Source organism: Corvus cornix, chromosome 3 (genome assembly GCF_000738735.6).
Source record: "Corvus cornix cornix isolate S_Up_H32 chromosome 3, ASM73873v5, whole genome shotgun sequence".
Classification (NCBI taxonomy): Eukaryota; Metazoa; Chordata; class Aves; order Passeriformes; family Corvidae; genus Corvus; species Corvus cornix.
In genome coordinates, this window is record NC_047056.1 from 93074348 (window position 1) to 93101956 (window position 27609).

At 35.6% G+C, this 27609-nt stretch overlaps 1 protein-coding gene across 1 annotated transcript in view; it reads left to right on the plus strand.

Annotated features, from left to right (window-relative positions):
* CSMD1 (CUB and Sushi multiple domains 1) overlaps positions 1 to 27609 on the plus strand; it is a 1117781-nt gene that overhangs the window by 844056 nt on the left and 246116 nt on the right. The window contains exons 13-18 of the mRNA XM_039568608.1: positions 3017 to 3199; positions 5137 to 5463; positions 7165 to 7359; positions 12406 to 12544; positions 18093 to 18280; positions 27037 to 27225. Of these exons, the coding sequence (XP_039424542.1) occupies positions 3017 to 3199; positions 5137 to 5463; positions 7165 to 7359; positions 12406 to 12544; positions 18093 to 18280; positions 27037 to 27225 (1221 nt within the window). The remainder of the gene's footprint in view (positions 1 to 3016; positions 3200 to 5136; positions 5464 to 7164; positions 7360 to 12405; positions 12545 to 18092; positions 18281 to 27036; positions 27226 to 27609) is intronic.

The following is a 27609-nucleotide window of genomic DNA, read 5'->3' on the forward strand; positions in this document are numbered from 1 at the left end:
ACCTGGATGGAATTTTTCAATCTTTTTATTGTCAAAATGCAAATAAGACATCCTCAGAAGTATTTTATAAATCTGTCATGTTTGCTGGATTGTTTTTATGTTGAACAAACAAGCACAGACCCTGAAGGTTTAAATAGAAATAGAGTTAATACAATTAGTTTTGACATTTTTTATGAGTTATTTGGCTTTTCAATATAATTTGATTCAAAAACTCCTTCTATTGTGTTTGAGAGAACCTGAAATTTATCATTAAATTGGTTTTTTATGAGACAGATTTTATTAAAACCTTATTTTTCCAAAGAATAAAGTATTTTTAAAAATGTTTGATCTGAAATTAGTGTTTATATTTTTAATATGTATAATTTTTTTGTGCATGCAAATAAGATATTTACAAATCCAAATTATATATCACCCCAAGAAAACTGGGCATTCTTGGATGAAGGGTGATATATTAAGCATAACAAAGTATTTGATTTGTCTCCTAAGTTTACATCGCATTCTTGCCTTCCTCACTAAGAGCTTGGATCTGAAAGCATACCGTACTAGTTTCCTGAAAAAAAAAAAAAAAAAAGGGGAATTCTTAACCCACCAGAAACCTTAACTCATGGTAATTTCTGTTAAAAAGTTTTAGTTCACTGATCCATAGCCCTTTCCCATGGCTTGGATGCATAGCCTGAGAGTTAAAAAGTATCGTGATCTCTCTTCTATTTCAGTAAATTTATTACTTTGACATATTTTTTTACTTCCTCTGTAGACTATGGAAAGAAACACCTGTTGCTGTCTTTTAAGGGATGAATCTTAAGCAATGCTTTTGCAAATCCCTGCAGAGAGTTTGGCTTCTGATGCTCCTGCCTAAGACAGAATTGCCCTGATTTTTGAGACAGAAAAGGTTTTTTGACAAAGAGTATGTAGCACATAAACATTTGGCAAAGAGTTTATGATCATTCTCACATGCTGGATTAGATATAGCTCTGCTGTCAGTGAGGGAGATGAATTTCTAAAATGTGATTAAAATGTATATTCTGATTTTCTGTAGCTCCCCATATTTTCATGTAGTATGTAAAGATGTGCATAGCTGAAAACACCCAGGTTTTCAGTGCTATTCTGTGAAAGTAGGAACAGGCAAGTGAAGCTACATTAAAGCATTCATATATGTAATTTTAAATCCTTATTTATAAATATTATTTATAAAATTGTTCCCCCAATATTTTATTGTGTTTATGTACTGGACATTTTCGAAAATGGTTTTTAATTTATACATTCTAACTTTCTGTTAAGACAAATTATTTAAATAAAATAATAATGGGTGCAGGAGACACAGCATCACCAGCAGGTCGAGTAACCTGTTATGTGAAGTATGTGCCATACTTTTCTGAACATCTGACAAGAATCTGCAAGTGACTGCTTTCAGGGTGTAAACATAGCAGATTGACTTCACATATCATAATTCTGCATCCTGTATCTTAAAATTTCACTGGACTCTGCCTAGCAGGCTGCTGCTCCCTGAGAGCTCAGTGAGAGTTTCCTAGGGCCATGTGACCAGTCACATCCCGGAGTCCATTTCAGACAGCCCCACGACCTGGCTCTGCAGCCAGCAGCGTTACAACACAGTGGATGGTAAAGAAGGTAGAGAAGGGTCTCTCATGAGGGTTCGAGATGGCTTTAATCACATCTTGTCCCTACGATGTTCAGAGGTAGAGAGACAACGTGGTCTGGGTGCGGGATGGTTTTGTCAGGGGCCCAGGGGCGGTCCCTGGGTGGGGTTGGGGTACAGGAGCAAATAGGGAGAAACCGAGGGAGTGGCCAGGGCTAGGGAGGGAACAAGGGGAGCATCTGAAATATGAAAAGCAATGGATTAACAGATCCCCACAGTCAAGGTATACACTTCTGCCAGGGTTTAACATTATTAGATTTAACAATATTTGACAGCAAACATTTCCAATGGTGTTAAGTTATATTAATATTTAATACTATTCAGTGAGTTGAATTTTCTTGTTATCTTGAATGTTTCTGATTTCATACCTTGGACTGAACTGTAAAATATTTAAATACCAATAACTTTATCTCTACTTTAATTTAAATCAAATTTACATGATTTCATTGCATATGCAGCAACACAGTTTACAGAATCAGAAGTGCTTTCTTGTTATTTTTTCTGATCAAAGGCAAGTTAATTTTAAAAAATTGCTTTCAGTTTAATGGCAAAGAAATAGAGCCTTCATTTTCTGATGGGCAGCCATCTGTATAGTATTTTGTAAGATGATTCTACCACAGGCAATTGATATTTACATTCTCTTTCCTGACACTTATAGTATTCATAAATTTCAGAAGAATTGAATTTTTTATAGCCTTATCTTGTTTATGTAGATTTGAGATCTTAAAATTAATTAAGAAACAGAGGTTCTAGAGAATATCTTGAAGAATAATTCAAAATGTTAATTTATTTTTGGCATAACTGAATGCAGCTGGGAAAAATGTGGCTCTAATTTGAAGTATGAGATTAAGAAATCCTCCGTTTTGTTTTTATTATACTTTAGTTATTTTAAACTGAAATCCATTGACTCTATCAGTAAATTATATACTTTTAATCATATTGTTAATAGACTTATAAATGGAATTTCAGATGTGAGAGTTAAAAGATTCTTTAGTACGAGTACCTCATTGCCAGAAAAATGATCTACACACCTGTCTCCATGGGTAGGATGGAGACTGTGGCTTTATAATTTTGCCTTCAAATAGGCTGTAATTCAGTGCAGTTGTGCCGTTAAACGTAAGTATTTTGTTATTTTCAGCAGTGCAGCAATGCAGGTATTGAAGCTATTAGCTTGTGAAAGGACTTTAGATCCTAAGTCATCTTTGAGGCAGTTTTACAGCATTTTCCTCTAGTTCATTTTCAGCTGTAAATATTAGTTTAATGTATAATGCCAAATATTTTGAAAGTACTTCTGATACTGACATATAAATTGATTGCAAATATATTTTCCTTATTACTGCATTTGAATTTTTCTATATTCAGAAATAGAGAAAGGAGGTTGTGGAGACCCTGGAATTCCATCATATGGGAAAAGGACTGGCAGCAGTTTTCTGCATGGAGACACACTTACGTTTGAATGTCAAGCAGCTTTTGAACTGGTGGGAGAGAGAACGATTACATGTCAACAGAATAACCAGTGGTCTGGCAACAAACCCAGCTGTGTTTGTAAGAATTATTATATTTTTTTCTGTATTATTTACCTGACCTTAACCTCTCACATTTCTTAACATCTGTGACTAACCAACAGGAAAATATTTCAATACTTCATACTTTTTCAGTCATGGTTTGTTTTTTTTTCAATTGACTCAGTAGCTCATTTGTGGGGAACACCACGCAGGCCTGTTTTTAGAATGTTCTTTCCCCTCCTTTTATATTTAATTACACCACTTAACACTCTTAATGTAAGTGTGTTGAATTAGACTCTAAATGAGCAATTCCAAATAGCAGATAAGTGTTCAAAAGGACTCTGTGGCACATACACATTTCATTCTGGCAGTGCAAAACAGCCTGCAAAGCAACATAAGAAAAGATTGGGATTTTGGGTTTTTTTTAATGGTGATATACCACAAAGGTGTGAAAATTAATATAAAGAAGTTAAGAATATCAACTACTGGAAAAGGTTAGGTAAGGTTATTAGCTGTGATTTTTGTTTTTAAAAAAAAATACATTTGTTGTTAAAAGAGGGTTGTTGGTTGGGGTTTTTTGGGTTTTTTTTGGGGGGGGAAGGTTAGTTGTTTTTTTGGGGATTTTTTTGTTTGTTTTTTGGGTTTTTTTTGTTGTTTTTTTTATATTTATTTTTTATTTTGTTTTGTTTGTTTGCTTGTGTCAGTTTATTTATTTATTTATTGGGGTTTTATTTGGGTTGGGTTTCTTGCTTTTCTTTTTTTTCCTTTCTGATAAAATAGAGCAAATCTTTCAAGTACACAGGTGTATTAGGCACTTCAGTTTTCCAGATCATGTTAAATTTCCCTATAAAGAATCTTACAATTCAGTACTGTATTTGATAACCATAACAATCATTGTGAGGTGTCCTGTTCTATTTGGGCATGTATGTATTTGGAAGCTGTGTTCGGACAGGACTTAACAAGCTGAGCAAGATTGCTGTGCACCGGAACAATTCTCAATATGCCTTGCAATGCTGAAATGTGTCTAAGCATGTAAAGCCTAGACACAGAGACAGTTCAGCTGCAATGCCCTCTGAAGACAGAAGTTGTGTTTCTTCATGGTGCTGTATTGCATTGGGTTGCTGCATCAGTTTTTGTTAACCATGTAGAATATTTTACTGTGCTCCAGTGTTACATCTGCACATGCCCTATGAAAGAGCATGGAATCTGTAACATCTATTTACATACAGTGAGTACAGTCTGACACATTTGAAGAGCTAAATAATGGTTATCCTTTGTGTTGACTAATATGCAGTGAGTCTTCCTCTTTCTGAATATGCTGTACTTCTGACTACACTACCAGTCACAAGGTCATGACTCTGAAACCAGTAAGGCAATGTCTTGATGAAAATTGGCTCAAAAGAGTCAAAAAGGATGATAGCTATGAATCATTTTTGGTTTTGCTCTATACCATCAATGGGAAACTAGGGTAAAATAAGTTCAGACGGTATACACTTAAGATTTTTTGTTTCAGTCACATCTGAATTTCTTCTGTTATTTACATTCGTATGAACTTTGTATACTACAGAAAAAACTGGCACTTGTGCTTGATTTTTTTTTTTGATTGTTAAATACAGTTTAATGCATATTTGGAAAAATATCATTTCAATTTGGAGGTCGCATTTTCATTTTAGAAGAAACCTGCCAATTTTTGCAAATTCTGATGCATCAAGCATTACTTTTGCTTTCATTGGTATTCACTACATCCTAATCTCTTGCGGGCCCTGCTGCAGTCACTTGGATTCACTTGGGAAAAAGAAAATATGTTATATTGGAGAAATGTTCTGAAAGCGTTAAATGTTTTCTGCTTGAACGTGTGGTAGTTTTGACATCCAGGCTTCAAAAGCATCCTTTGCCGCAAGAATAAAAAAAATAAAAGACAAGCATTTATAAAGCTTGTGGATAGTATTTTGAGAATTTTATTGTTCTTTCCTTTAGTTTCATGTTTCTTCAACTTCACCACACCATCCGGAATTATTCTTTCTCCAAATTATCCTGAGGAATATGGGAACAATATGAACTGTGTTTGGTTAATTATCTCAGAGCCAGGAAGCAGAATCCATCTGATTTTCAACGACTTTGATGTTGAACCTCAATTTGACTACCTTACAGTCAAAGATGATGGGATTTCAGATTTACCACCTCTTGGCACATTTTCTGGCAATGAGGTCCCTTCTCAATTGGCTAGTAGTGGGCACATAGTAAGACTTGAATTTCAGTCAGATCACTCTACCACTGGAAGAGGATTTAATATCACTTACACAAGTAAGAATTTCTTTTTTTATTTTATGCCTAGTTTTATGCTTTCTTCATAATAACTAAAATAAAAAACATATTTATGTTTCTAACACAGAAGTAAATTGTCCTGCTTGTATAATTGCATAATTTTTCCTTGTATTCATTAGCTTACCTGAATCCCTATCATTTATTTATTTTAATTGTGATAGTGCTGAGGAATTCTGTTCATTATTTGTCTTTTTTGTTAATATTGCATTAATGCAGAGCACGTAACTGAAGTCCAGAGCATTCAGATCAAATTATCCAGTGCAGGTAATTTAATATACTTCTCAATGGAACCATCGGGAATAAGTTCATAAAGGTATTAATCTTAGTTCCCAAATATTGAGGTGTTAATCTAAAAGGCATAAAAGTATAAAAAATTAACTAAGATATCAATGCAAATAAATAGTTCTGGGAACCTGCTTTGCTTTTGTATGTTTTTTTCTAGTTGAATGGTGTGGAATCTAAGAATACAGACCCCTAAGAATACAGATCTCTTTTCTGCATTACACATAATATTTACACTGTGGTTTTTCTAGTGTCTAGAACACAGCTGAACTGATGCAGAAGTCTTCCCTGTAAGAGTGCACTAATTTAAAATCATTCTTCTATCTGACTACTGTCCCTTTAGGAATTTTAAGGATGCACTCTCTTTGAGAAGGAAAATCTCAAATGTATGAAATTTAGTTGCAACTGGGAAACCAGTTCAAAAGTTGTTAAATGTGGACCTACAGGCCATATGCATATACAGAGCTACTGAGAAAATAAGTCTCTCCTGTTTGGGCAACCAGGCTAAGAAATATCTGGCTACAGATGGCCCTGTGTTTTGTTTATATAAAAATGTTTTACTGAACAGTACTCTCAATAGAAGACTCCGGTAACAGCATTGTCATGTAGAAAACATTTTTACCTTTGCTGTAGATTGCTAACTCTTCTAAAAGTTTTATGAGTCATTCAAAGACGCTACTTGAAGAAATTATCTTCTAAGGTTATGGAAGTTAATTGACAATAAAGATGTCTTTGAGACCTTTTGTACTATTTCTATGTTGTGTCAATTAAAACAATAGTGTTTGTGGCTAAGGTGTTCTCTTGCATTATTTAGAATGATTCCCCACATAAAGCTGGAATTCATTGATTTAAATCTTTTTTAAGTTTTAGATGCCTAAATTGGTCTTTTGCTTTTATAGGAAGGGATAATTTTTGTCCTTTGAAAAAAGGCAGGAAATAAAAAGGGGAGGCCATTTCCTCTTGTTTTATCACTTGGTACCTGTGAGAAGAGACCAATACCCACTTTACTACAACCTCCTTTCAAGAAAGCCTCCCTTTCTTCGGGTTAAACAACCCCAATACCCTTGTGCTAGAGACAAACCAGATGGATTTTGACCAGAGGAAACTTCAGGCAAATGGTTCTTGAGTATCTAAGCCACACATACCTAAAAAACCTCTGAATTACAGCTATGTTGGATGTGTGTGAATGTCATTGGATTTGAAGCTGACTTTTTATTGAGAAATATTCTATACTTTGAATTATATACTACTATGTATGCGTTATATATTATAGTATTACAACTGAAATATTATTCTCCTCCTTCTCCAAAGAAAAAGACACAAAGTTTAAAGGGGTGGTTGTTGTTATTGCTATTATTGTTGGTTTTATTACTAGTATTATTACTATGTTTTTATCAGCCTTTGGTCAGAATGAGTGCCACGATCCAGGCATTCCTATAAATGGGAGGCGCTTTGGAGACAGATTCCTTCTGGGAAGTTCTGTTTCCTTTCACTGTGATGATGGCTTCGTGAAGACTCAAGGCTCTGAATCCATAACCTGTATTATGCAAGATGGAAATGTAGTATGGAGCTCCACTGTCCCACGTTGTGAAGGTAAGGGCACAGTCTTTACTTTGCACCTACAGTTTGAATAATGACACTACTTAAATTTGGCTTAGTTTTTATATTTTGCACATAAATAAGACTTCTTTGCCTGAAGTTATTCATTCATCTTAACACTCTTCCAGTCAAATGAGAGCCCAGTAATAGAAACAGGATACCCTGCTTTTGTATTCTTGGAATAAATTAGCATTCTAAAAACCTGATTGCTATTGTTTTCAAGTTCTGATTGTCACCATCATTACTTGGTTGTGAATTATAACTGCTGTAATAGTTTTGGCTGTAGCACACTGAAGAACATAATTATCTACCTCAAACAAAGTAACTAAAGCTTCTATTTAAAAGTCTTTTTTGAAAATTTACCCCTTTAACTTTCTCAAAAGGAAAGTATGCCTGAATTTCTGTGTGTAATATTATAACCTGCAGTACACTTATTCCTGAGAAATATAGTGAAAACCAGAGCTATGTTTAATATACATGATATTCCAAACAAATTCCAAATTTATTTGCTTGTTCTTTCCTTGGTGAATAAACAGACTAAGATGATCTCTACTTAGGTTTAAATCTCTCTTTAGAATGAAACACAGTAAGAAGAATTCCTTGATGCTTAACAGGGATGGGTCCTAAAGGCAAGGCAGATGAGTACATTTAATAAATGATTAACATATATTTTTTAAAAATAATATTCAAAATTTGTAACTTTTATTAAACAATAGATACATAGACTCCAAATTAAAAGATTTTTTGGGGGGGTGGGGAGAAACTAATCCAAACCTTCTAATTGGTACAAATCTCACATTTCCAATAATTTCAGTGTCATTGCAATTACTTAAGGATCTGGATCATATCACTTTCATGGTTTTTGTTATTTGGGCAATTTGAGAACTCAGTTCTCATAAGACTGTGCATTTCAGAAAATTTAGAAATACTGAAGACTCCCCTCCCATGTCTGCAGTCTGTTAGAAGAAGTGTATGTGAACCTAGATGTTGTACTACCAAGATGTCTTATCCTGATTAAAGCACGTTACCCAGTGGAACAGGGTTTTTCTTTTATTCTTAGACCAAACCCAGCCCACTCCAAAGCAGGGAGTAGGGTGTTTTTTTTCATCAGAAGATTTTATTCTCATTTTGAAACTCTAGATACGATTGTTAAAGTATTCAATTTAATCTTTGTGTAATTTTATTTTTGCAAACACATAGGTAAAGGACCCAAGATTAGCACTTTGAAGGAAAAAAAGAGAGATAAAAAATTAATTTCTGAAATTACTTTTTCAGAAAATACATAGGTACCACTCAGCCTTTCTTTGAACCTTGTAGAATGTTTACTCAGTTTTTATTGAGGAAAGGATTAAACTAAGAGACTGATTTGAGGTTTGTTTTTTTTTTTTTCTCTTTGTTCCTTTTATAGAAGGAAGTAGTTGCATTCAGGGTATGTTCTTTTCTGATGTGGTTTCTCTTGATAGTTGAAGGAGTTTCTGGACTTGGATTATAGTATGGACTAAGCATCCTAAGCATGATTTAGTTTGCTTCTAGTTTATTACCACAGGCCTGGGCCCTAGGGTATATCACCGTGTCCCGCAGCCATAGGGAGGAGGAGGAGAGAAGATCCAGCAGGCAGGAATTGTGCAGCAAGATTGATTTATTTGATTATTTTACAAACTCTTTTTAGACTTTTTTCTTCATAGTCTAATTGGACAAAGGACCAGCCACCCCTTGGGGGTGATTGGCTAAAATCCTAAAACATCCATTGTCAAAATATTTTTCTACTATACCATAAACAAGACTTTTCAAGGTTGCAGGTGGCTTGGTTGTTTACATTCTCTGCTACCTCTTCTGTGAGAGAGAAAAGTCTCTCATGGGCTTAGAAAATAGCAAGAAAATCCTCACTAGCAGCATTTTTGTATCTACACTAGTTGTCTGAGATTTCTGAACAACTGTTACTTTTTTGTTGTTGCTCTTCTCTGTGTCTTTGTATACATAACACTCTATAAGCAGCACCTGAAATACTTGAAGTAAATGATGTACATGAAGTGTTATAGTTAGTTGAGGATCAACAGTCTTATGATTGTTCTTGTTTATAATATGACGAAATTTAATTTTAAAAAATACTATGGAATAAATTTATTTCTTCATTAACTATACACATTTAAGGTAAATGCCATTTTACTGGCCTTTCATTTTGCTTCAAAGAAAATTTGGTGTGTTTCAGGATTTGTGGGTTGCTTTTATTTCCCACTCAAATCTGGAAAAAATTCCTAGAGACAAGGGCTAGTCATAAGTGAAATCAAAAAACCTCTCCGATTAGTTTTTTTGTGTTGTTAAAAACATTGAAACAAAACTAGACATATTAATTTACAACTCACAAGTTCATGTTGCCATCCGTTTCTATATGGCATAATAGGGGTTTTTTTGTCACTGCTTAGAGAACTAGAAGAAAACTAGCAAGATTTCCTGCACTGAAATATGGAATTTTCTGATAATGATACCATTGACTTCTTCTATGAGGACAATACAAAGGATACTAAGATAAAATTACCTGACCTTGAAAGTGTTCCTGTTAAACTGTGCCATAGCCTTTAGTAAAGCATAACATCTCAAAGCCCTGTGCTCTGACAGCTTAAATTTTTAAGGGACTCATGTTTTCCTAAATTTGTTCTGTCATTTCTGCTGTTGTTTAATCCTGCTCCAAAATCCTTTGGTTTTGCTGCGAAAAATGCTCCCTGTCTAGCCCTCTTATTTTCATAGCCCTCTTGCAATACATTCTTTTTAACTTTTTATGGAGGAGGATCAGGTCAGAGAACATTTAAACAAATTTGACATACAGGAATGGGCCTGATTGGATGCAGCCAAGAATTCTGAAGAAGCCATCCAATGACATTGCAAGGTCATTCAATATCTTGGGAAGCTGATTTAAACCAGGGAAATCCCTGAGGACAAGAAGAAATCAAATTCCAATCTTGAAGAATGGAAAGAGGGAAGATCTGAAGAGCTACAGGTCTCATCTCTATCACTGGGAAAGGTGATGCAACAATATTCCTTGAAACCATTTCCGAACCATATTCTGTAGTTTAAACTCAGCTGGAATTTAAGCCCCATGCAGCTGGCTCCCTTCCCCTCCACTCCCACCTGTGAGAGGAAGACGAAAGGCAGATATTCTGAGTTAAGAACAATTTACTGAAAACAATAATGAGATAAGACAGAACAACAATATTAATAACAAAAGTATTCAAGAGAGGGTGATTCATATACAAAAAAGTGCTCACCGACTCCCTGACTGACCAACCAACCCAACCAGGCTCCTGGTGTGCGTGGCCACGGAGACAAAGACAAAATGCCCCCCCAGAGCCTCCCACTCATGTTTTTCCTCCACCCGATGTCACACTCGCTTCTTGGAAGTGAAGTCCCTGAACTCTGACCCTGGAGATGGTGTGAGTGGTACAGAATAACAGCCCAGGTGTGCCCGCACAGCTCCAAATTCTGCCCCCTCAGGGCTACTGCGAGAAAAGCAACTCTGTCCAAGACAAAAATAGGACAGAATGAAGAAAACTATGGTGACTGGGACTAATCAACACAGATTTATGAAGAGGAAATCATGCCTGACCAACCTAATTCCCTTCTGTGTTGAGATGAGCTGTCTGATGGATCAAGGGAGAGTAATGTATATTCAGTTTTAGTAATGCGTTTGGCACTGTGTCATGCAAAATTCTCAATGACAAATTGATGAAGTAGGGACTAGAGAAGTGAACAGTGAAATGGACTGAAAACTGACTGAACTATTTGGCTCATAGAATTGTAGTCAGTGTCACAAGGTCCAACTGGAGGTTAATTCATAGTGGTGTAGCCCAGGGCTCAATCCCCTATCCAATACTGTTTAAAATCTTCAGTAGTGAACTGAATGCTGAGGCAGAGTGTACTCTGAACAAGTCTGCAGATGATGTAAAACTGGGGGGAGTGGCTGGTGTACCAGATGTTTGTGCTGCTGTTCACAGGGACCTTGGAAGAGAGGCAGGAGAACTGGGCTGAGAATAAATGACACATCTTTCCCATCTATTCAGCATTGATGAGGCTATGTCGGGAGCACTGTGTGCACTCCTGGGATCCATAGTATAAGAAAAATGTGGACATACTGCAGTGAGTCCAGTGAAGGGTCACAAGGATGATTAAGGACTTGGAGCATCTGTCATACAGGAAGAGGTTGAAAGAAATGCGCTTGTCTTGACTGGAGAAGGAAAGGCTCAGGACTCAAGAGAGATCTTGTCTATATATATAGATAACTAATGGGATGGTTTAAAGAAGGTGGACCTAGACTCTCCTCAGTGGTGTAAAATCACCAGACAAGAGGCAGTGAACAGAATATGTGGAAACAGAAAAAATGTTTAAACAGAAATACGTGGATTTCTGTTTAAACATAAGAAAAAACTTGCACTGTGAGAGTGATCAAACATTGAAACAGATTGCCCAGAAAGTCTGGGGAGTGTCTGACTTTGGAGAGAAGGCATGATCCTGACTGGACATGGTTCTGTGCCGTCTGTTGTATTGAGCAGGAAATAGACTAGATGGTTTCCAGACATCTCTTACAACTTAAATCGTTTTATGATTCAACAGAATATTTACAACTGCCAGTTTCACTGAGCTCAGTGATTACTCAAAAAGGTGGCACAGTACAACAGTAATAATTACTTGGAACAATTTGTCTGATGTTTCCATGTAAATATGGAATCATACTGGATCTAAATGTGATGAGACAGTATAATTTTTTAACAAGATACTGTGCTTTTCAACAGAAGGAAGCCTGGCAGACCCAAGTGCCAGGCTCTGTGTGTTAAAATATATACAGAGTAATAAGTCTAGATAAGATACATTGCAGGCCTTATGAGTCTGAAGAAAACAAAGTGCTCATAACACTGTGTTAAGCTATTAAAACTATATTAAACTTATTTTTCGATGCATTTTAATTTGATTTTTTGCAATTTCTTTGACTATGTAATATATTAGAAATACTGGGTATATTATAAGTATACATGGGTTTTTTTCTTTCAGCACCATGTGGTGGACATTTGACAGCATCAAATGGTGTTATCTTGCCACCAGGGTGGCCAGGATACTACAAGGACTCACTTAATTGTGAATGGGTGATTGAAGCAAGACCAGGACATTCCATTAAGATCACTTTTGACAGGTGAGAATCATAAAGTCAAACAAGAAGTAAGGTCTGAACATAAATATTTTTTTTATTATTGAAGAATAAATATATTCTTTAAGAAACCAAACCACAAACATGGACTTCATTACAGTACTCACAACACTATTCCTTCAAGTAGGCAATTAAAGTTTTCTAATGTGTTTACATTGCCTTTATTATAAGACTGGAGAGGCTGGAGAGGAGCCCTGTGGAAAGAGATCTGGGAAACTGGGTTAATGGCATGTTGAATATGAGTCAAAACTGCACCCTGGAAGCTGAAAAGACAACCATCTTCTGGGGTATATCAAACACAGCAAAGCTAGCTGGTCAAGGGAGGTGACTGTCCTGCTCTGCAGTTCTCTGCTGTGGCATTACCTTGAGTACTGCATGCAGTTTTGGGTGTCTCACTGTAAGAAAAATACCAAACTATTAGTGTGTGTGAAGAGGATGACCAAAATGGTGAGAGGTCTCAAGGGCAAGACTTAAAGAGAAGTGGCTGAGGTCACTTGGTTAATTAATCTTGGAGAAGGCTCAGGGGTGACCTCTCGACAGTCTGCAGTTTAGGGGGGCAGTGGAGTGGGAGGTGCTGATCTCCTCTCTCTGGTGACCAGCAGTAGGACAAGAGGAAATGAAATTACGCTGTGTCAGGGGAAGTTAAGTTTGAACATTAAGGAAAGGTCCTTCACTGAGAGGGTGGTCAGTCATTGGAACAAACTCACAAGGGAAATGGTGATGGCACACAGCCTGTCAGTGTTCAATGAGTGTCCTCCAGACACTCTTAGCCATATAGTTTTGTTTTAGGTAGTCCTGTGAGAAGAAAGGTTTACTCAGATACAGGTGGGAATGCCCAAGTACCTCCCCTGGGATGGGGAGTTTCACACTGGATGATGTGGATAATAATGTGGATTACGGGACACTTCCAGAGTCTTTGAGAACTTCTAAGACAATATAGCTGCCTATCAGGTCAGTGCAGTTGAGCCAGTTACGGCCCATCAGCAGAGATTAACACCCTTGGGCTGTATGTGAATGCCCCGTATATCCCGGACAGGGGAGTTATCACAGCTCAGTTCACTGAGTATGGACAAAGATACCACACCCGCCTCACAGGGTTTGTCTCTTTCATTATCTCCCTCAAGACTCATCTGTAGCCTGAGGTGGTGGGTCTGCACCTGGGTGGTTACTTTGCACATCAGCAGCTTGCCCCCGGAAAGTTTGATCTTCTAGTATCACTTGTGGATACATTCTGTTTCCCAGACCTGGGGTGATTGGACAAGAGTACCCCCTTTATCTTACCTCAAGTTCTCATCACAGTCTAAATTCCAGTTAGTAGACATATTTGGGGAGGCGTGGGCTTTGGTGGTTGCAGATGAACAGCTGCTTCTTTGCAGTTTGCTGTAGCAGGCAAAAGTCCTCCAATGATTTTAACAATGTTTAAGCCAATAACCATTTTGTCTCTCACATCTGGGTCTTCAAAATGCACATCTTGTATCTTGCATTTCACGCTGCAAAGAGCTATTGAAAGACTAAGAATCATTTTAATACAATGGACATTACATGGATAAAAACTAACAGTTGATAAAAGTCTCACAGTGAAATTTTGGGTTTTCTATAGAGATCTCTACTATGTTCAAAACGGTTCAGCATATACAAAAATGATCTTAAAATGGAGCAAATTAGACTAATAATACTAAGCTCTCCAGGATATTAAAAACAAGGTATGACTGATGATTTGCTGAAGATTCTTACAAGACTGGATGTATGGGCAACCACATTGCAGGTAGATTAAATAAATGCAAATTGAATCATACATATATAAAAAAAATACTATCTTGCCAGATAAAACAACATATTTTGAACTTACACTGGTCAATGAGCTGCTAAAATTCTGGTAACTGTCAAGAGATCAGAATGAAAACTAACACATAAATAGAAGATTCTTGTAAACATGATTCGGGGCACAATATATAATGTAGGGGAGAATATTAAAATAGGTTGTATATTGTTTACCATATCCTTTTCTAGTCCTGATTTGTATTGTTATTATAAAGACATTAAGATTGGCAACAAAGGAGATAATGACAAATAGCAAAGAAAAATGGGAACTGTTTATAAACAGTTTTTATAAAATTATCATGTTACTTCTTACAACAACTAAAGGTTCTTTGCTTCCATTGTATTTGGCAGGAAGTTCCAGAATTTTAAGATGCTGACTATTTTCTCATTGAAGACTTTATAGTATTTATAAGTTTATATTTATTTGCAAGCTTTTTTTTTGTTTGTTTAATTAACGATCAGAAGCCTGAGGTTCAGGGATGTCTTCCTAAATGGAAATAGCAGTATTAGTTATAAGATGGAGCATTTTAATTTTATGAAAGGAAATGCATTGCCTGAAGTTGCAGATGTTTGAATGCCCATGACCTTAACAGTGTGATGACAATATTTCTGAGAAAATTAATGACAAACATAGGCTTCTGTGACATGTGGTCAAATTAAGAACATAATTTGCTTAATTTTAGACAGATGCACACTCATATTCCATTGACAGAATTCTAGAGTTTTGTGTACAATTTGAACCGCAATGAAATTAAACAATAACTTGGAGTTTACTTTCCAGAGTCCTTAGAAACTTTCCAGAAGTAGCAGCAAATGACTACGTGACCCTATGATTATTGTACATTTTGCATTTCAGATTGTGCCTAATGCCTGGAAGGGTAACATAAAAGTAAAATCTAATTGATTCAAGCCATGAGGAAAGGGGTAGAAGACTTGAAGACCTTTGGTACTTTGAATATTGATAAAAAATCATTTGATAATTTATACAACTAACGTCTTTATCCGAAACCTACTTAACTGTATGAAGAATAGTATAACATAAAAATTATCTATGTACATTTGGAGGACGTCCTACCTTATACTAATATGAGTAAGCTAATAAGCATTAAAATAAACTAAAAACCCAAAAAGTAACCCTTAATTAGGGTTTCTTTCAGTAGTGTTGAAGAGCATCCAATAACAAATTGTCTTATCACTTTAGGGAAAATGCAAAGACTGAAAATAAAAACAAACAACAAGCCCAACCCAATTCGAAAAACAACTCACTCTCTTAAACCCTCAAAACCAGACAAGTGAATTATAAAGTCACATCTGAGTTTGGCAGGAGCAGGAACCTACTGGGAATAAAGATCATTGTCACAGTAGCAATTGCTGTAAGAGTTATTTTCTGTTTTCTGTCTCCAGCAAGGGTTTGCCATCCATTGTTGTCAGACTGCCCTGCTAAGAAAACTGCAATTGCTGGCTGAGAGCACTTTATTCCTAATTAGTTTCCCTCACAAACATAGCTGTCAAAATAATTGAACTATTCAATTATTGATCTTGAGTCTATTCATTATGAGTACAAATAAAGTATTTAAAACAGCCTAGCAGTATCTGTCTGTTTTCATCATTCTGCTACAGGATAAATCAATGTATGATCTCTGAAATTATGGAAGGGTACTGAAAAACTGTCAAGTACTTTAGTGATGCTCTCTGTAACTGTCTATTTTGGTAAATTAAATAGAATCAGTGAGCCCTTCCAGACACAAAAACTCATGTGTTTATGCAGCTAAATTGTTGAAATAGGCTCCAACATGCTTCTTGAGTTTGTCAACCAGCATTCTCCCAAATAATTATCAAACATGGCCAGGAGTTAGTGTGGGCAAGCAACCATTCATAATAGGAAATTTGAATAGTATCTCCTTCTTTTAGAAGCTAAAAGATGTATTTAATAATATGGATGTAGGCCATTCCATGCTAGCTATTTCACTGCCAGAAATGGGCCTTGAAAAGGCTTAATGTATCAGCAAACCTGCAAGCCCTGTATTCCACTGTCAGAGTGAATAGACAGCAGTAAAAGCAATCTGGATTTTATCCAGCGTGTCTGAATAAAGTAGGTAGTACCGTAAATCTAGAGTTTTCTGTGTGAAGAGGAAGGAATGATATGAAGTGCCTAAGTCAGTTTCCCAGCAGTCATTAGTTCCGATAGGAAAGCAAAAGATTTCTGACTTCTGACTGTGCTTTTGTTTTCAGAGAACCATGGGAGAAGAACTAGAAAGAATACTAAATACTTGCTAAAACTGAACTCGTTCTTACCCATATTGATGTGTCTGTGAAGATGTTTTTACAAGACCAATGCTATTTGTTCTGTAAAATGTAATGGCCTGGGTGGGAGCTTGGTCATTCTGTCATCCTCGCCTGACAAAGTATAAAGTTTATTTACACTTTGAAGGAATGTCAAATATATTTCCACTTTCTTGAGTGCTTAATATTTTGCAGTTTTCATTAATTGCAAGAATGCCATTTCTTATCTCTAGACCCCCTAAATGTGTCCCATATTGGCAAGGCAGCTAAGGGCACTCACTTTGAAAAAAGTATTGTATTGCGTAGGGATTTCTGTTGCTCTGAACTAATAAGCCTTATGGGAATAGAAGAGAAAAATCTCAGAACATATGCACTTCTGAAAGATGAAAATAAGAATATTGAATTTGCATGCAAATATATTTAGACCGGTATAGATATCTGTGTAATAGCACAAACTTCATTGACAGGAAAATTTATGTGTGCATGGTTTAGATGCTACAGCATATCAGAATCTGGTATAACCACAAACTATCTTGAAAAGCATCTGATGTAAAAAGTGACAGTTCAAGTTCATCTAGAAAAAGAGCAGATTTGTGCTGTTTGATTTAAAAACTAGTAGTAGATGACTGCACGTGTAGACATCCATTATGAACTGGAGAAATGGGATATGGGTTAGTGATTGACAGACACATTGACTCAGGTGTTGATTTTAAAGTTATTTTTTCTTCTAAATCAACCCTCATTAGTCTCCTTGCTCTCCATTCTTGTCTATAGTACATGGGTTTTTTTGACACATTAAAGTAATCTAAGAAGTCATGCTTATTATAACTGTAACAAATTTCAAATTGAGAGCTTGATTTAAATCTAGTGGATTTTTACTGCTTTATTTCATACAACAAAAAAGATTACATAAAAGTAAAGTAACAAGCTATGTTAGAATAAAATCTTTGGATAAAAAAAATGAACAGTTGACTGTCTATAAAACAACTTTTGCCAAATAGAAAATATCAAATAACGAAATTATTGGGATGAAATAATTAAATGTTATTGAAGATATTCCTAGGGTGTCCACCTATTTTTTAATCTGAAGGCAAAAAATTTCTTGGATCTTCATAATGCGATTTTGTTTGAGACAATTTGCATTTTTGGACCCAGATTTAGAAAAATGTTTTTCTAAAGGCCAGTCATATGGCTGATCTGAAGTATTCTGAATCCCTTACGAATTTATACTATACCGCAAAACAAGGCGAGGAAAACTATTCATGAAACCTTCTTTAATTGTTATTCTCAGTAACAGATTGATGGATCTATAGATATGTAATATTTTAATGTGTGGTATTCTTGATCACTTACAAGTGGGTTGCATTTCTTATAGTTAAAGAAAACACCATCCGTCTATCTATCAGCTGACCTGCATATTCCTTTTCAGATTCCAAACTGAAGTTAATTATGATACTTTGGAAGTCAGAGATGGGCCAGCAAATTCATCACCATTAATTGGAGAATATCATGGAACACAAGCACCCCAGTTCCTTATCAGTACTGGAAATTATATGTATCTGCTGTTCACTACAGACAACAGTCGTTCCAGTGTTGGTTTCCTAATTCACTATGAGAGTAAGTCTGGTATTTCTTGAATATATTTTTACTTAATCTTGAAAAAAGCCATTCAGTTAGAAAACGAGCAAACAAATGGGAACAAATAAAATTCAGTAGCTATATTTGTGTAAGAACTAATTATGTTTACTCTATGCTGTAGTGACAGATAATTCTGGAACTATTCATTTTGGAAATTTTTTCTTCATGAATTCTTCTTTGTTATTCAGTTATTCCATACTGTGTTATTCTTCTGTGTTATTCCATACTTATTGACCTAGTTGTTTAATCAAATGCAAAGTAATTTTAGAAACGTTCCCTAGTGGGTAAAGATATGTTTTTCTTTCTTGGTTGCTTTGGATGTCCCCTACTCTCTCTCACTTTCACTTTCTCTCATTTTCTCTTTCTCTGGTTTTAATATGTTTTGCAGGGATGAACATACTTGGACACCTTATCTATAATTGTTCCAAAATGCAAATAAATTAATAATAATATCCCCATACGAACTACAGAATCATCATAATAGCATTTTCTTTTAAATTAAATGCATAAAATGACGTATATTAAATGGTATGAAGTCACACTGGTCTTTATATGATAGTACAGCCATTCACTGAATTATTTACTGAAGAGAGCTTGTGTGTTTACTGTGGTTGTGCCAACCTAGTAACATCATTTTTATCTGTTGTTCTTATTTGGAAACTAATTTGATTGCTGTAAATGTGCTGTAATATTGAATCTGGAATAGTGTCCAGACATATTTTAGAGCCACATCAAAACATGGAAATTCTGCATAGTTTCTTTTAACTTCGGCTTAGGTATGGTGGTAATGGCTGAACAGATAATAGTACAATAAACTTCAAGGCTACTAAATCATGTAAAGACAACAGTAGATAGGTTTCTGCATGAGTTACCTGCAGATGCTGATTTTCCCTGTTTTTATTGGGTCTAAATGTTGCTGTTATGTTTCACAAGATAGTCCTTAAATATTTATAATTTTGTATTTTATTTTAAGCCATCTTAGGTAGATATCTTTTTTTATGTTAAAAATTAAACCAATTAGTAATAAAATATCTGGCCTACACATTCTTAAAGAGAAAGGTCTAATTATGAAATTATTTAGAAGAGTATTCATATATTCACTTTTTACCTCTATTGAAAAATTTAATATCTGACACATGGGACACTTGTATTTCAGTGGTGTTGCTCTAGGTAGTCTGATAAAATGTCAAAGTTAGAATTCATAAGTACACTTTAAAGCTTAAAGTTGGGTTGGATCTTGAGCAAGTAAAGATGACAGAAAGCTAGTAAATGATCTCCATCCTCTTTTACATATAGTTCCCCTGCACAGAATATTAAAAAAATACCCTATTGTATAAAAAGCTAATATGTTTATAATTTTTAAAGTCATAGCAAAGCTAAAAAATTTTGTCTCACAGCATCTTTTAGAGCAGATTGACTCCCTGAATGAAGCACTTTTCCAGTATAAACAATATTTTAAAGGGTAGCTGGTGTAAATTTTTGCTTAGACACAAATTAGAAGATCATAGAATAACAGAATCATCAAGGTTGGAAGAGACCTTCAGATCATCTAGTCCAGTCCAGCACCACCATAATCACCCCTAAACCACATCCCCAAGTGTTACTTCCAGATGCCTCTTGAACACTTCCAGACAGTGACTCCTTCTCCTTCCTGGGCAACTTACTGCAATGCCTAAACACTCTTGTGATGATTTTTTTTTTATTTTCTAATAGCTAATCTGAACCTTCCCTGGTGTAACTTAAGGCCATTTCCTCTTGTTCTTTCATTTGAGACATGGCAGAGGAGACTGACCCCCATCTCACTACAACCTTCTTTCAGGAAGTTGTAGAGGTTAAAGAGGTCTCTTCTGAGTCTCCTCTCCTCCAGACTAAACAATCCCAGCTGCCTCAGCCTCTCATCACAGGACATACCTAGATCCTTCACCAGCTTCATTGTCTTTCTCTGGACTCATTCAAGCACCACAATATCTTTTTTTGAAGTGAGTGGCCCAAAACTGAACACAGTATTTAAGATGTGGCCTCACTAATGTCGAGTGCAGAGGAACAATCACTTCCCCTTTCCTGCTGGCCACACTATTGCTGATACAGGCCAGGATGCTATTGGCCTTCTTGGCCACTTGGGCTCACTGCTGACTCATTCTGAACTGCTGGGTTCAGCTGCTGTTGACCAGCACCCTCAGGTCCTTTTCTGCTGGGCAGCTTTCCAGCCACTCTGCCCCCAGCCTGTAGCTCTGCATGTGGTTGTTGTGACCCAACTGCAGGACCCAGCACTTGGCCTTGTCGACCCTCATACAATTGGCCTTGGTCCATCAATCCAGCCTGTCCAGATCCCTTTGCAGAGCCTTCCTACACTCCAGCAGTTCAACACTCCCAACCACCTTGCTGAGGTTGCACTCGATTCCCTTGTCTAGGTCAGTGATAAACTAAACTGGACTGGCCCCAATACTGAGTCCTGGAGAACACCACTAGTGACTGGCTGCCAGCTGGATTTAATTTCATTCACCACCACTCTCTGGGTCCAGCCATCCTGTCAGGTTTTTACCCAGCAAAGATTACACATATCCAAACCATGAGCAGTCAGTTTCTCCAGAAGAATGCTGTGGAAAATAGTTTTGAAGACAATTCCTGTCCTGAATGTCCAAACTGTAAAAAAAAGGTGTACAGAGAAAGCTTGCTAAACGCTTCACACCTATGTCAGTGCATTTGCTCAACAAGACTTAAGTTAATCACAGCCTCAGTGTTCATATTGTCTTTTTCCTCACACTAGATTTCTCACAGAACTAAAAATTTCTGTGGGCAGCTCTGTGTGAATGTGCTGAAGCATTTCTGTGATCCTTTACTCTGTATTGATAATTGTGCACGTAGCACAGGGAAGGTCATCACAATAACTAGTAACATGGGGGTACTAAGTAGATAAAGCCAGTGTTTTCAAAGAGCCAAACCAGGTCAAAAGACCCAATGGAAGCATTGAGTAATCTGCCTGGAACACAGGAGACTAAAATTATATTTTGATTGACCTTGGAGGCTTAACTATAGAAGTTGCTAATTATAAAGATACCACTACAGAATTTCTATTTGTTTTACATTTCTTACATTTGCAAAATACAAGGTAGTCAATTTCATGTTCTAAGAAAATTTCTGAATGTTTTCCTGAATATTTTCTGTGGAAGTTCAAATACCCATCTTATTTGGAAGTATCTTAAAAATCTTCCAGTTATGGTCATAACTTTGATGATAAATTAAATCACTGTACTGTGAAGCAGAAGGATCTTAATCCTGTTTAAAATAAAAGGTTCAATATAAGCTAAACTGAGTTGAATCTGAGATGGCAGTAATATTCTATTAAGCTAAAATATGCCTGTAATATAGCTTTAATAAATATGTAAACCATTAAAGGTACTGTGAAGGATGTTAAGTTAATTTTTTAATTCCCCTCCTTAAATTTCTGTCATTCAGCCTTCTGATGACACTTCAAACATAGCTAATGCAAGACAGTGTAGATTAAGTCTTATCCATCTAAGCAAAAAAATTAAATACCTAAAATAATCCTTAAGTAAAACTCCTGATAAAATATTTCTCTTTCGTTAAAAATAATTAATCTATGTTCTTTTGGCAAGCGTGCTTCATGCCTCACATATCCCTGATCACTCAACTTCCTCAGTTATGTGTTTTGGGTAGGTTTTTTTTAGTTAGTTGGGTAGCTGGTTTTTTGTTTGCTTGTATTTGTGGGGGGTTTTTGGTTCCTTGTTCTGTGAAGTAGGTTGTGCAATCTTAGTCTTTTTCTTAAATGAAAACAGATAGAAATGCTTTACAAGCAGATTGCTTCCATGTAAATTGTTCCTTTGTTTATTACCGTATATTTGAAATTTTTCTTTCCTTAAATAAGAGAACATGACAATTTGCAAACCAAATTGATCAATTATTTCTTAAACCCAAATGCTTTACTTAAAAGTCTGTGCTTTTTATGGACTAATATTTCCTTCTATCCTAAAATTTATCTGAAAAATAGATCATATTTTAGTCATGCATTGAGACAGTCATATTACACTCTACATCAGTATGTATTTGATAAACATTGTAATTCTCTTACACAGGGAAATTGTTTTAACATCAAAGATTACCCATCTTAGTAAAAACTTTCCTTGTTGAGGCCATTGAAAAAAATCTACAAAATTAGTATTGCGATTTTTCTTAAATGAAAAGTTGTCAATAATAAGAAAATAGAGGTAATCTTTTACTCACATTGTATAAAATTAGGTAGTTGTTTAGATTAGGTTTCAGAGAAGAACTTTTTAGGCTCAGAAACATGCAATCGTCAGGGATTTGACATAGTCTTAAAATCAGTCAGACAGCCCACAATCAATCTTAGCGATAATAATATAGCATCAAATTCTTCCTTCCATTTTCATTTGAGGAAAAAATAATCCTTTGAATAGTCTGGATGTGAGGAAAAGATTCACAAAATTTTCTGTGGCAGGATACAGTCAATGGAAAAAGATTTGAAATATTGAGGAAGGTTTTTTGTTTCAGCAATCCATTTTACTATGACTAAGAAGAATCAATACAGAGGCTAAATAGGAAAGGCAGTTTTTGTGAAAGTGACCATAAAATAATAGAGTTTATGATTCATAAGAAATTAAAGAATGGAGCAACATGGTGGTTAAATTAAGGGTTATCAAAAATCTAAATTTCACCAAATTTGGCAGATTGGTAGGTGAATGTCCTTGAGTCCTTACAAATGAATTCTGAAAGTCATTTATGAAAGAGATTGTATTAAAAGCCCAACAGAAAAGTATTGTCTGTTTTTCGGTGGGTTGGTTCTGTTTGTTTGCTTGTTTGTTTGTCTTTGGTTTTGTTTTTTGGGGTTTTTGTTGTTGTTTTTGTTTTGTTCTGCAAGGGTTTTTTAAAATTTTTTATTTAATTTTTGAATTTTTGAGAAAGATTTCTGTAGCTATTTAAAATTCATTTTAATGATGTAACTCAAGAGTTAATAATGTAGATATTGGATATATTCAAACATTGCTATAGATAGCAATCAAATAATAACACAGATCTCTTAGGATAAATACAAAAATCTAAAGTACATATTTAGTTCCAAGAACAAGAGACAGAAAGACAGTAACAAAAATACCTATAAATATATTCAGATAAGGGAAAAAATAAAAATTGCTCAATAAAAGTTTGACCAAACATCAGCTGTCACAGGGAAGACTAAATGTTTTGCTCCTGTTTTGCAACTTTAGCAGAAAAGCTTAATTTTTGCCATATACTTAAGATAGTTAAGTGAACATTTTCAAGGTAATAGTACAGCATATAGAGAGAGGGTACTGCACAGTATTGAAACAATGAAACATATTTTATTCATCAGGGGCTGTTGAAATTCCCTGTGCTATACTCAGAGGCAAAGCAGAAGGACCATTCCACTGAAAATTATGTCTGAAAATTCAAAACTGTAAGGAAGTTTAAAAAAAATCAGGTCACACACTTTTCCAAACAAGGATGGGAAAAAAAAAACAAACCAGAAAATATTCAGACCAGAAGGATCAAGGACATTAGTTTTATCTTCACTCTTGAAATGTACTAGTTTTATGCTGATAAACAAAATTATAAGAAATAAATGATTTGTATTTGATAAAAACAGATTATGTCAAACCACTTTAAATTCTTTCTTTACAGATTAACTGCTTTTGTAGATTTGGGAATGAAAAGGGGAGGAAACAGTTCTGTGCTGACATTCATAAAGCTTTTAGAACTCTTTCAGAGAAAATATAAAAATTGAGTGTAGATGAACTTATTACTGTACAATAAGGTACAGTAGGCACAGGAAAAAGTTGCTCAGAAAGTCTGTGGAATCTTCATGCTTGGAGATAGGAAAAACACTTCCAGAAATGGATCCACCTGTGCAACCAGCTTTAGGTGACCCTGCTTGAGCAGGGGGCTTGGACTACATGACCCCCAGAGGTTCCTTCCACCCTAAATTGTTACATGATTTCTGTGATACTGTGAAAAAATATTCTAATAATGATTTTGGTGACAATATAAGAACAGTTACAATTTCTGAGGATGATTCCAACCTACAATTATAGCAAGCAATGTGACTGAGAAGGTTACAATTCAAAACAAGCTAGATGAACTGAGGAAAGAGCCTGAAAAAACCCAATTAGATTCCATAAAGAAACATGCTAAGCCTAAATGGGGAAGGAGAAATGACATGCACAAATACAAAATAGAGATACAATAGAAAAAGATTTGGGTGTCACATAGAATTAATATAGAGAAAAATGTAGGAGTATTGCAAAAAGTTGAATCTTCTAGACATTGTATTTAACCATAAAAAAACCAAAAGGCAATTTCAGAAAATACTTTTTATTTATTTATTTTTTTTTTTAACGGGACTGTTTTATCTAGGACTTGTTCAAAAATTATTTCACTTCATTTGATGACCAGGGAGACTATTGTGTCCAGTTTGTAACACAGTTTAAAAAGCGTCGGAGGCTGCTAACATGGAAAGTATGACACGTAAGGAGTAATTGAAAGGTTTGTATTTCTTTAGAAAAAGTATGACTTGGCAGGCAGGGGGTAAGGCATGATAATGGTGTCATGGTCCTAGTAGCTAATAATTGCAGCTTGTACTAGAGTCTACTGCCTATGCTCCTTCTCAATCAACTCTTTACAATAATTTTCCAACCAAATTTATCACTGTTGGGCCAGAATTTCTCACACCTTTTTGTAGTCAGGACTCTCAGTATTGCCCATTATTTAGTTTATCTTAGGTTATCTCCTATTAAGAAAAAGAATCAAATCTTCATGCAAAGAGGCAAAGAAAAATTATTTCTTTTCAGCTGTGTTCATGGTTGCTGAAACTTACATACTGAATATTTTTCCCTGGGAATGAAACTCTGTTGCCTGAGCTGAATTTATTTATATAACACTACTACTTCAGTCCTGAAGTTGGAAGCTGATATTTGCTATAGGTTTTGGCCTTCTTGCAAAAATGTGAAACAATTGAGTCAGTGTAATTTAGAATTATCATTTCAAAAAGAAACTGATGAGTTTACCTGTTACGCATGACTCAGAATGCCAAAGCAGCTGATGTGTTCAGGCAAGGGTGGTAGGCTGCCCTAAGAGGAAGGAATTTTAAGAGTGCTGCTGTGGACCTCCATCTAACTAATTTCCACTAACATATTTCAAAATATGAAGTATGATTTGTCTGAAAGAAACATAATATGTATCAAAGTTAAAATTTCATATAGATGAAATTACTAAGGGCACTTACAGTGCAGAATACTATAGACTTAAATGGGTTCTTTGAGACTATATTAAGCAATTTTATCCAGATGAAGGGAATCTAAAAATGCACGGTGTTAGCTAACACGGTACATTTGCATTAAGAATATGCAGTCAAGTCAAGAGAAACTTACTCGTCTAGAATTTAAGTATGTCAGGGTCACCTCATGAAAACTAGATCATAAGCTTTCAAAACTGAATTCTAAATGAGATATAAGAAGAGCCGGAGGGTACGGGGAATATTTCTCTGTGAAAGTTAGAGTCATTATTTATGATATTTTCATTTGTAGTCCTGCTTCCAACTCTCATGTCTATAGTTCTAAACCCTTTGCTTTATGCTCTGATAATTCAATTTATTCCCTAGTTTTGAACTCCTCCTACTTTGTTCCTAAGGCTGTATGGTAGTCCTGGATAAATAGGGCAGGGTAGAAGCAGTAAAATGAGAGTACAACTTCCACAGGTATGGTTAGAGATGCACATTCAGCTGAGAGGACCAGCACCTTCTTAGACCTTTAGAGGGCTAAGAAACTAGGAAATGCCTGTGAAGAAGGCGGTTGTGGTGGAATAAACTTGGCTTGATCCCAGGTGTCCAAATTTAAAAACACCTTCCCCCTCCGTTCTTCTCTGGATGAACTTTCAATTTTATCTACCACCTACTTCTGAGAGGTGCAGGGGGACAGGGCATGAGGGTCAGTTTATCACACATTATCTTTGCTGCTTCTTCCTCCTTAGTTGAAGGACCCCTCAGACTCTTCCGCTCCTCCTGCATTGGGTTCCTCCCCCAGGAGGCAGTCCTCCATGAATATTTAATCTCTCCTATAAGACATAATTACCAGAGAATCTTTCTGTCAGATAAGAGTTATACAATTGTGAAAGCTATATTATTTGTCTTGCCTTATTTTCATGCATAGGATAATATCTTTAAGAATTCAGTAGCTTGTGAGCTCTTCAATTGCATTTTTTTGACATTGTTTTTTCTTGTATCAAATAATCATAACTATGCAGAGGAAAATTGCATAGTTAAATTCTGCAGTATCAGAAGCTGAATAGATGAAATAATCAAATATAATTTATAAACTAGCAAAATTTGCATTCATACTTTGTACTGCAGTATCTTCCTATGGTTTCAGATGTCCGGTACTTTAATTGGTTTGGTGTTTTTAATTGATTGACAAAATATACCTTAAAGCTCCAGTCTTTTTCTATTTCATTTGGACTTCTCTATTCTATGAAACTTAAAATTGGAAAACTGTTCTTCAAGTCAGTAACAACATCTAGAGAAAGGCTTTTATATCCCATATCAGTTCTCAGGCAATGCTAACTAGTATCTTTTGGAGGCTCTTTCTTTCTCCTGTCTTCCTTGTTTTGTGTTTTGTTTGTTTTTTTTTTTTCCTGTTTACTACCTGAAAAAAATGGTGAAAAGCCAAAATTAAATCTGTGTGTTTCAGGTGTCACTCTGGAATCAGATTCCTGCCTTGACCCAGGAATTCCTGTGAATGGCCATCGCCATGGTAACAACTTTAATATCCGCTCCACAGTAACCTTCAGCTGTGATCCAGGATATACACTGAGTGATGAAGAACCTCTCATATGTGAAAGAAACCATCAGTGGAATCATGCATTACCCAGTTGTGATGGTAAGTGTCAGGCTCTTCAGATGTCAGCTTTAAAGTCCACAAAAGTTAATCTACTATTTTTCAGAACTAATTAAGCTTGTCATTGCTACTACCTCCCTTCAATTGCAGCAAGATCCACACTTTTAAAAATGATTTTACTGTTATTAAAAGCCTTGCTTTACATCTCTGTATCAGCTTTCAGTCAAGTACTGAAAAAAAACCAGGCTTATATTCACAAATAGAAAAATTCATATTCTCACAGGGTGCCAGTGTTCAACTGTGAATAAAAATGGTGCCATACAACTAATACTTTCAAAACAAAGCCAACAAACTTAATTTATATTTTAAACTCTAAATACTGCATACCAAAATGATTGCTCAAAATACAGTGTACTCAATACTAAA